Here is an 11311-nt window from a genome sequence, read left to right as displayed (position 1 = left end):
ACTACGGAGTAACCCTGGAAAGCCACTAGGAGCATATGAGTAAGACCAGCTTTACTACGGAGTAACCCTGGAAAGCCACTAGGAGCGTATGAGTAGGACCAGCTTTACTACGGACCATTCGCTTATAAAGTCTTGGATACACACCAATCCCCTAATCAATGCGCATGCTTTTTATGATACTTGAATGGGATGAAACTAAGTGGATTGACAGTTCTACAACACAGTTCTCACAGGACTAAAACTAAAAGAATGTCCTGTGTTAAGATATCGTTTCATTGTCTTGTTCCTTAGAGGAACATCTTGCAAGCACAGGTCAGCTACCCGAAATTAAAAGACATGGTCTTATGAGAATTTAATAATCACCAGTATACTTAAATCTGTGCTCATTTACATTGTTGCTTTTTTAAAACTTCAGAGTACATTAAAATTTCTTCAGTAATGCATCTGTATCAGCTTGCATGTGACATTTACCTTCCATGTCCTCTAGAACTTTGACAGTGCTCTTCAATGTTGTCTTCCAATTTGTAGCCTAGAATATAGTAACAGAAAATGTATGATATATTATTGGATAGTATGCAACTTTTAAGTTAATATCTTTGGTAAGCCCGAGAATCATGTCTCATTAGTCACCACATTCTTCCCCTGTCACAAGAGAAATCACAGAAGTACACCAATAACCAAGAAACACTTGTTCCCTTGTTTAGAAAGTGAAGGAAAACTCACATTCTTACCTATAGCAGTGAGGTTCCTGCATGTCTCCAGCATCACATCTCTGTAGAGACTCTTCTGGGAAGGATCCAGCAAAGCCCACTCTTCATGAGTGAATTTCACATACACATCCTCATAGGTCACTGCATCCTAAAATAGCCCATACATAATACATAATAAAAATAGACTGACTGCATTGTAAATGTACATTTCACTGAGAATATATAATTCTAGGTGCTCCACACATTTATTCCATATCACAGACATTCAAATGAAGTCTCCAAGTGTTTTTAGAAGGAAATAGAAAAGGAGGATCACATCTCTCATTTCTGGGCCCACTGAATTCCATACGGCACTGCAAGAGAAATGACTACTAACAGACAATACAGAGAGACACTCAAACAGATGAGCACTACTGATTATACATTAGCAAAATTGAATCAAAATCCCTAACTTCAAAACAGGACGGACATAATGAATGTTATAATGCACACCTTTAATCCCAGACCTCAGGAGGCAGAGACATGTGGATCTCTGCGATTTCTAGACCAGCCTAGCCTATGTAGTGACTTCCATGATAGGCAGAGGTACACAGTCAGACCCTGTCTCAAAGAAACAAATTAAGGATAGAAAGCACTCAAGAGCTTACTTGAAATTCCCCCAAAGAGTTAAATATTCACTCTATTTCAATACTAGTTTATCAGAAAACTGGAGTGCCTCAGTTTACTCAGTTTATTGACTGACAGATCAAAGAGTTCTCAAAAATACTAGCAAATAAATGTCTGTCCAAAATCAAAACCAAAAAGCATAGAGAAAAGAGATGGTTCAGCAGTTAGGATTTGTGCAGAGGACCTGGATCAAATCCTAACACTCGCTCGGAAGTTCCCAGGCATTCATAACTCCAGATCAAGAGAATCCAACGCTCTCCTCTCATCAGGAAACACCAGATACACAAACGTTACACATCCATAAATATCTATATACAAATATTGATATATACGTATACATACAAAAGACTTATGCACATTTATTAAAAATCAAAGATATGCCGGGCGTGGTGGGTCACACCTTCCAGCACTTGGGAGGTAGAGGCAGGCAGATTTCTGAGTTCGAGGCCAGCCTGGTCTACANAGTGAGTTCCAGGACAGCCAGGGCTACACAGAGAAACCCTGTCTCAAAAAAAACAAAACAAAACAAAACAAAAAATCAAAGATATACACAATGGTAGCAAGAATGTTAAACTGCAATGTGACAATTCTGAAGCCTCAGTATTAATGTCATGAATGGATGCCATCCTGGTGAAAACAATACCCTCTGCGGTATTTTTTTCCAAAAAACTTTTTGGTATTTTGAAGGTTCCAAAGTCAAGCTGTGAACAAAGCTCGGCACAGGAGGAATGGCGTGACACATATAAAAACTAATTCCATCAGCTGAAAATATAAAAATAAAAAATATAAGGCCAGAAAATCGCTTAAGGAGAAGCAATTGCTTCTAATTTATCATATGTGTTTTAGGGGTGGGGTCTGTAAAGGCGCTAATGGTTTGGCTGCATACTAGGGGAGGAGGCTGCTCAGTTTAAGCTACCAAAAAATACACAATATATGTGGAGAGGGTGAATACGGACAGCACAGTTAAGCTCATGATCTTGAGACCCCAATACAATCCCCCTACTTGGAAACAGACCATCAAAAACTTGACTAAGATGCAAAGATAAGAGAATTCTGAGAATCAAGCAAATGAGATTTTATCCAGAGTACTACCATTTTGTTTTCAGACTCCAATTTGATCATTAAGTGAAATTCAGTTCAAATTCCCAGGCTCTAGGGGAGCCGAGGACTTTCCAGGTAGCTGACCAACTTTCTCCTTGTTCCCCAAAACATAACAGTTCATACCAAAAAACTGTAACTGTAGCTTGGCACAGATGCTTGTGGGTTTTGTTATTTTTCTGCTCAAATAGTTACTAAAATGAAATCAGTTCTCAAGTTTGTACACTACTGTCCCTCCTGAGTCTCCTCTGGTCAGTCAGTTTTTGCTGGCTAAATCAAATAAAGATCTTGCTTTGCATAAACTCTTGTGCCTTCTTGGACTGTTTTGCATTTTCAGCAACCCTACACTGGATGTCTTCAAATCTTTAATCAATCCAAAGATTCCAAAGGAAATAAATGTCTGGCCAAAGATACACAAAGCACAGTAAAGCTATAATTCAACATAGCCCCCCAGACTCAGGAGAGCCTCTCGAGCCACCACAACCGCCTGGAGAGATGAGCAGACAGGCCAATGACTGCAGGACAATCACTGCAAGACATGCCAGTCAGCTGTGGACTCCACTCTACAGGTCCTGCTCTTCTTCCTGGGCTATGATGCAGCTCTGGGAGTCACAAGAGTCTCACACAGTGGTAGGTTTTCTCAAAGGAAGAATGCATAGGCCCACTGGCACTTAGGATTATTACTGGCTCAATTGATGGACAGTGTAAGTCACAATTTCCCCAAGAAAAAGAACAGAAACCATCTTCATTATCTTCAGTTCTGCTTCATGTCATAGCATATCAACAGCTCAGCTTCTCTTCTCTTCCATTTCTCCCCCACCTATTTCCTCACTCCTTCTCTCTCATCACATACCTTTAATACCAGCACTTGGGAGGCAGAGATTAGCAGAACACTGTGAGTTTGAATCAAGCCTGAGCCGGGCGTGGTGGTGCACGCCTTTAATCCAAGCACTTGGGAGGCAGAGGCAGGAGGATTTCTGAGTTCGAGGCCAGCCTGGTCTACAGAGTGAGTTCCAGGACAGCCAGGGCTACACAGAGAAACCCTGTCTTGAAAAACCAAAAAAACAAAACAAAACAAAAAAATGAATCAAGCCTGATCTACAGAGTGAGTTCCAAGACACAAAGAAACACTGTCTCAGAGAGGGGAAAGGAGAGAAGGAGGGAAAGAGGGAGTGAGGGAGAGAGGGAAAGGGAGGGAGAGATAAGAACCCCTGGTAAAAGGATGGCCCCCTGTTGTTTTTAATAAAATCTCAATTGTTTGATTTTACCAATAAAGACTTGGGAGCCAGATCCTGCAGTAAAATAGCTCAGAGGCAGAGAAAGCACCCAGCTGACCTTCCTCCTTAGCCAACATCGGGAAAGAAGAAAGCCACCTTCCTGATGCCATCTCAAACACACTGAATGTCGCCCCTTACATCTTATTGTCTCCTGACTTCCTCTTCCTCTCTATGGTTTTTTTTCCTATGTTCACTTCCTGTCAACTGGTTGCTTGCTCCACCTTTTGACCTATGGTTGTCTTTATTGAATCCTATTTACAATATGCAAGCAGAAAGCATTTGGATTAAACGTGTGTGCTTAGCCACACCACAACTAGAATAAGGTTTTCCCAATAAACAACATAATCTCAAGGCTTACAGTATAATCAAATATTCTGCAACATCCTTGGTACAGGTCTAACATTCTAATGATGATGAGTCAATGTCTCTGCCAAGAAATCATCATATGGGGCCGGGCGTGGTGGCACACGCCTTTAATCCCAGCACTCGGGAGACAGAGGCAGGCGGATTTCAGAGTTCGAGGCCAGCCTGGTCTACAGAGTGAGTTCCAGGACAGCCAGGGCTAGACAGAGAGAGAAACCCTGTCTCGAAAAACCAAAAAAAAAAAAAAAAAGAAATCATCATATGAACTAGGATACTCACCTTAAACCATACTAATGAAGGAGATGTAATAATTTCTTTTTTTGTACTACGGGACTGTCTTAGGGTTTTACTGCTGTGAACAGACACCATGACCAAGGCAACTCTTATAAGGACAACACTTAATTGGGGCTGGCTTACAGGTTCAGAGGTTCCCCGCATTATCCTCAAGATGGGAACATGGCAGCTTCCAGGCAGGTGTGGTGCAGGAGTTCTATACCTCCTGCTAAGAGTTCTTCATCTTCATCTGAAGGCTGCTAACAGAATACTGGCTTCTGGGAAGCTAGGATGAGGGTCTTAAAGCCTATGCCCAACTGGGCATGGTTAGTGCACGCCTTTAATCCCAGCACTTGGGAAGCAGAGGCAGGCAGATTTCTGAGTTCAAGGCCAGCCTGGTCTACAAAGTGACAGCCAGGGCTAGACAGAGAAACCCTGTCTCAAAAACCAAAAAAAAAAAAAAAAAGCCCATGCCCACAGTGACACACCTACCCCAACAAGGCCACACCTACTCCAACAGGACCACACCTTCTTTTTTTTGTTTTTTTCTTTTTTTGTTTTTTCGAGACAGGGTTTCTCTGTCTAGCCCTGGCTGTCCTGGAACTCAGATTTCTGAGTTGGAGGCTGTCTGTAGACCAGGCCGGCCTCGAACTCAGAAATCTGCCTGCCTCTGCCTCCCAAGTGCTGGAATTAAAGGCGTGTGCCACCACTGCCCAGGGCCACATCTTCTAATAGTGCCATCACAGGGACTGACACAGGATTATTCAATCAGCTAATACTAAACATGTACTTCGTCCCCACTGCACATTCTTTTTCCAACACAGGACAGGGTGCCAACATATTAATGAGTTTGAAGAAAAATGTTTTAAAAGAGAAGGGTCTTGTCAAAAAAAAGAATCAAACATGAACCTTTTCCATGAAATACTATTGAGCTTATATTGGAAATAAGAAATTCAAATCCTTTTAATCTTCCAACCCAGCAAAATCTTTGTTTCTTCAAAGATCCACTTCTCTGTGGTAGGAATTTAATGGCCTGGAGCAGACTCATTTCTCCTTAGAGCAGTTCCTCTCTTCCCCGGCTCCTTCATTTCCTGTGCAGCTATCTTTTCAGAATACCCAAATAAAAAATATTGAAGTTAGACACCAGCTAAACCAGGATAAAAGATACAACCACCATTTTCCTTAGAATAAAATCCAAGTACAGCCTCTGTCTAGGCCAAGACCACAAGTACTAAATCCAGACTGAAATCTTCTTTGTCCAGACACTACAATTACAGTGCTGGTCTCTTTCTTGGCCACCCTCAACTTACTTCTAACATGACCACACAGAGAACAACATTAAAGATGATTTAATGCCTGCCTCCTGCCACATAGGCTACTGCACACGAGCTGCAATCTGCCTGATCCACCTTTGAACACATGTGGCCATAAAGCCTGTCTCAGTGTTTTTAAAATATATTTTTGAGATCATAACTTCTTTATTTGGCCTTTCCCTTTCCTCTTCCCAAGTGTTCCTGGGAAAGCAATGTGGCTCAAATACTGACACACAGCAGCATAACAGACACAGCAGACTCACATATTGATCCTGGAGAACCTTAGAAAGAGCCACCATGCTGCTGCTCCCACTGTGAGGCCTTCCCAGAGACCCTCTGTGTCAAGGGCCAGACAGGTCAAATGACTCATACTTCCCAGGCCTTCCCAGCCCTGCCTCCCATCCCAGAAGCACACAGAGCCATTCTACTGCAAACCTGCATTTAAGTAGAAATTCTTCCAGCCTCCCATAGCACTTTATGCTTCTCTTCCTGGGTGTAGGGTCTCTAGAGTGCACAGTCATTACACAACCTTAGATCAAACTCAAATAGGAACAACCATTAAAGCAAAAGGAGGCCATGGATTTGAATGCAGGGAGGGTATGTGGAGGACCAGGAGAGAGGAAAGGAAAAGGCCAAATGAAGTAATTATGATCTCAAAAATATATTGTAAAACAGGCTTTATGTCCCCGGGTATTCAAAAGAATAACAACTTGTATTAGAACACACCAAGAAAAACTCATACCATTTCTCTCAGGCCATTTCTTTCAGCCAGAAAACCAACAGGCCAGTTAGGCAGAACCACACCTATTTGTTCAGGTCTTCTGTTCTGGTTGAACTAGTACAACTACATAATTGTGGTTTCCATAAGAACATTCTTTATTATCCTGTTCTAAAGACCCTAAAAGCAATATTTACCAGAACAATTATTGATCACCTAAAATTGATACCTGACTACTCAAGGATAATCACAAGTGCAGACAAAACTGAAAAACTTTCAGCCTCATTTCTGCCACCTCCTTTTCTCTGCACTGACTACAATACCTTACAAGTAGACTGCCTTAGAGTTTCTATTGCTCTATGACCTTGGCAATTTGTATAAGGGACAACATTTAACTGGGGCTGGCTTACAGATTCGGAGTTTCAGTCTATTATCATCAAGGAAGGGGTCATGGCATCATCCAGACAGTCATTGTGCTGGAGGAGCTGAGCGTTCTACATCTTCATCCAAAGGAAGCCAGGAGCACTGTTTTCAGGCACCTAGTAGGAAGTTTCAAAGCCCACAGTGATGCACCTCCTCAAACAAGCCCATACCTACTCCAACAAGTCCACACCTCCTAATAGTGTCACTCACTCCCCATAGGCCAAGCATATTCAAATCACCACTTAGACAACTGACTGATTCTTTTTTTTTTTTTTTAAGATTTATTTATTATATGTAAGTATACTGTAGCTGTCTTCAGACACCCCAGAAGAGGGCATCAGATCTTATTGTGGATGGTTTTGAGCCATCATGTGGTTGCTGAGATTTGAACTCACCACCTTTGAAAGTACAGTCAGTGCTCTTAACCACTGAGCCATTTCTCCAGCCCCACTGACTGATTCTTACACAGGTCCTTCTGCATTTGAATCTCCCCAGGAAATTCGCAGGCTCCATTAGGATACTCATTCCCTTGTCTCTTTTTCCTTCTCACTAACCTGAATACCTTACTCCCAGCACTGAGTGGCAGAGGCAGTTTTAGGTGTTCCAAGGTATTCTCAATAACATCATGCAAAGCAAGCCTGGCATACTAAGCTGGATAGTTTTGTGTCAAGTCAACACAGGCCGAAGTCATCTGAGAGGAGGGAACCTCAACTTAGAAAATGTCTCTATAAGATTGGGCTGTAGGCAGACCTGAAAGGCATTTTTTTAAATTAGAGATTAATGGGGAGGGACCAGGCCATTTTGAATGGTGCCTTCCCTGGATTCTGTAAGAAGGCAGGGTGAGCAGACCCTAGGGGGCAAGCTAGTGAGCAGCACTCTCCAGGACCTCTGCATCAGCTCCTGCCTCCATGTTCCTGCCCTGTGTGAGTTCCTGTCCTGACTTCTATCAATGATGAACAGTACTATGGAAGGATAAGACAAATAAACCCTTTCCTCCTCCCCTTGGTCATGGGGTTTCATCACAGCAACAGAAAACATTGCTGTGACATCTTGCTTTAAAAAATAATAACCACTTGAGGAAAATGGAATGAAGTTCTTAATAACTGAGAAACATTGGAGAACAGAAGCAAATAGAGATTAGAGCAGTGATTCACATACAAAAATAGAACTTTAAAAGTAATTCTGCACTGGTTAGGATGAAAATGACCCCCACAGGCCCACAGCCATCAATCACAGAGCGGCACTGCAGGAGAAGGGTTAGGAGGTGTGGTCTTGTTGCGATGGGTGTATGACTGGGGGTACAATTTGAGTTTCAAGGGCCCAAGCTGGCCCACAGGCTCTCTCTCTTCCTGCTGCCTGCTGATCCAGATGTAGAACTCTCAGCTACCTCTCCAGCACCATGTCTGCCTGCATGCCATCATTCCACGCCTTGATGTCAGTGGGCTGAACCTCTGAAAGTGTAAGCAAGCCTTGACTGTTTTGTGGTCACGGAATCTCTTCATAGCAATACAACACTCAGATGGGAGCTGGTGCCAGAAAGCAGGGTATTTCTCTGAAAGGCCCAAGCATGCTTCTTGGAGGAAGGTCTTGTGCACTGTGTATTCAGCTGCTCATTTCTTTGCCCCAAGATCTGGTTACAGTCTGGACACAGGCATTGTCATGAAAATTAGACCATCCCCTGTATCAATGTTCCCCAATTATCTTTGATTAGTTAATAAAAAGTTGAACAGCCAATGACTTAGCAGAGGAAAGAGACAGGCTGGACCTCCAATCTCAACCATGGGTCCCAGAGAAAGAGGAAGCAGAGAAAGAAGGGGCCCAAGGTGGCAGGAGAAGGAAAGTTGCCATGAGGATCCACCATGAGGACACAAGGAACAGTGTGTGTCAGGTCAACTCCAAGACGGCAAGCAAGTTGGGGCACGTGACTGGGGAGTGGCAAGTATAGCATCGAGAGGCAGGCTGATCAGTTATTGTGATTAAAGCTTGTTCAATTAATCTTTAGGTCTGTCTCATTACTGGGGAGCTAGCTGGAATAGAAGAAACTGCCACTTTTAAATTTCCTACTATGCATGCTGCTTGTTGACAGAATGTGGACTTTAGAGCTTTGAAATAGAACAGTGGTTGAATGCTTTAAATGGGGATAATGAGCCACACTAAAAGATCATGAAAGGCAATGGTGCTGAGAACAATAAATCAGGTTGGTCTGGCTCAAGAGTTTTCAGAATGTAAGTGGCCTAAAGGCCATTCTTGTGACATTTCTGTGAATAATGTGGCTGCTTTCCATCCTTGTTCAAAAAAATCCACATGAAGCTAAAGTGAAGACTTTGGATTAAAGGCACTGGCAAAGGAGATTTCAATTACACATATGACTCTGTCGTGTGGTTATTAGTAATTACTCTTATGCAGATTTATATGAAAAGGAGCAAGGAAAGATACAAAACGTATAATTTGAGGAGAAAAGAAGCACCAGGATGTACAACGGAGCTAAACCGGGACACAAAGAGATTAAATGAAGGTTTAAAGAAAAGCCTGATGGTGAGTGGAATAAACTTCCAGGGGTCTGAGTGATTTTATGATTGGTTAGGCTCTGGAGACTTCCCAGGGAGCTGCTAACTCATTCTAGCTACCTATTCTTGCTTCATGCCAAATGACAAGCATGGAAGAAATTCTGCTCAACAGACCGAACTCATTCTAGCTACCTATTCTTGCTTCATGCCAGACGACAAGCATGGAAGAAATTCTGCTCAACAGACCGAAATGCATGTGTAAAAAGTTAGCTGCTGAGTGCTGTAAGCTGGCACAAGCCACAACCAAATGCCCTGTGTCTCAAATCTCTAACCACACTGAAGAGACGAAACCAGGTTTGCACTTACACATATGAGAGTTGGAAATTCATTGGTCCAAGGTAACCTCTCCAAATTGTATACTCACCAATTTGGTTTGCCTTCATTCGTACAGTATGAGTGAATGCATGCTGGCCAAGCCACTCACCTGCCATTTCAGACCCCAGTAGCTCACTGATTAACACAAACTTGGACCAACTGTAATCCAACTATTGCCTAACCTGTTTCCCCTGCAGCGTCCACACAGTAACTTTCCCTTCCTTCTACTCTGGTCTAATCCTTTTCCTGTTGCTGATATGGACAGGCCACTATAGTCACATAGATATTTTTTTAGAACTGTGTAGAGCTACAAACAATTAACCCAAAAATTGAAGAGGTTTGCTCAGGAAAGTAGCAAGGCCCTTGTAGCCACACAGTGGGATGAAGGCAACCTGAGTCAACATGGGAGAACTTACTGTTAAAAACATATTTCTGAAAGTCTAGAGGTGAAGCTGTTCTGAAAGTAAAGTGCTTTCCCAATGTGAAATCACACCACACACCTAGAGATTAGTAAAGAAAAATGTCTTTATAATAACAAGTTTCCAGCTCTGGCCAACAGAATTGCTAACTTACAAAACTATAAACCAGAGGCTCATGCATGTCACATTTGATGTCAACCCAGTAAATGCTGCTCACTGCCTGTGGAGGTCTGAATACAGGGACTAGGACCTTTAGCTTACTGGAGTAAATGTTGCCTGGTTGGAGAAAGGGTATCACAGGGGTGTGCTTTGAAGTTCTAAATGCCCACGTGTAGCCAGCCTTTGCTACTTTGTAGATTCTTTTCTGGCTTCCACCCTTCTCTACTTCTTTTTTTCCCTTTCAACCCCCTAACACTAAACAGTAGAGAAGGAAGAACAGAGGGAGAAAGGGCATCATCATCATTAGATTACTTTCCACTGACTGGGGCATCAGATTCTTTGGAGCAAGTACTTTGATCTTCAGAAGCAAGGTATCTACTTTCTTCTTCTCATTTCTCTGTGCACAACTACTTAACAAACTGTGGTAACCTACAACCAACATCCAAGCACGGATCAGCCACACACCTCTTGAGGCCATAGTATTTACATCGTCTCTGAAAACTTCCCAGAATTCCAAGTATTACACACTCACAGAAACTATTTTCAGCTGCCCAGCTAGACCAGGAAGCAAATCCCAGACACCTGCTGTGAAGCACTCCCATATCCCTGCACCTAGAATTAAAAATAAAACCATATTCCCATAACATTTCTGTGTATTTTAAAAGAAGCCAAAACTACACACCTCACACTAAACTCAAGCCATGCCTATTGTCTCTGTTCTTGCTGCCCCCTGATCTGGACTGAGACCAGTCACAGTGTATCTGCCCATGTACAACCATACTCCCCACAGTGATGATGATGGACTAGCCCTCTGAGACGGTAAGCAATAGTTCCTTTACAAGAGTTCCCATGGCCTGTAAGGGACTCGCTTGTGCACGGTAGAAGCATCACCTGCCAACAAAAAGCTGATTCGAGGGCTGGAGAGATGGCTCAGTGGTTAAGAGCACTGACTGCTCTTCCAGAGGTCCTGAGTTCAATTCCCAGCAACCACATGGTGGCTCACAACCATC

The 11311-nt window shown here is 42.8% G+C and overlaps 1 protein-coding gene across 2 annotated transcripts in view; it reads right to left on the bottom strand.

The window, feature by feature from the left end:
* LOC110326144 (zinc finger protein 431-like) overlaps positions 1–11311 on the bottom strand; it is a 15394-nt gene that overhangs the window by 2673 nt on the left and 1410 nt on the right. The window contains exons 1-3 of one of the 2 annotated variants that reach the window (XM_029542084.1): positions 6829–6959; positions 732–858; positions 472–529 (exon numbers count right to left, since the gene is read on the bottom strand). In XM_029542084.1, coding sequence (XP_029397944.1) covers positions 472–529; positions 732–765 — 92 coding nt within the window. In that variant the 5' untranslated portion in view covers positions 766–858; positions 6829–6959. Of the gene's footprint in view, positions 1–471; positions 530–731; positions 859–6828; positions 6960–11311 lie in introns of those variants that run through there. The other variant, XM_021204297.2, reaches the window with a different exon arrangement.

Source organism: Mus pahari, chromosome 9 (genome assembly GCF_900095145.1).
Source record: "Mus pahari chromosome 9, PAHARI_EIJ_v1.1, whole genome shotgun sequence".
Classification (NCBI taxonomy): Eukaryota; Metazoa; Chordata; class Mammalia; order Rodentia; family Muridae; genus Mus; species Mus pahari.
The sequence above is the reverse complement of the archived record's forward strand: the minus strand, read 5'-3'. Positions and strand labels throughout refer to the sequence as shown.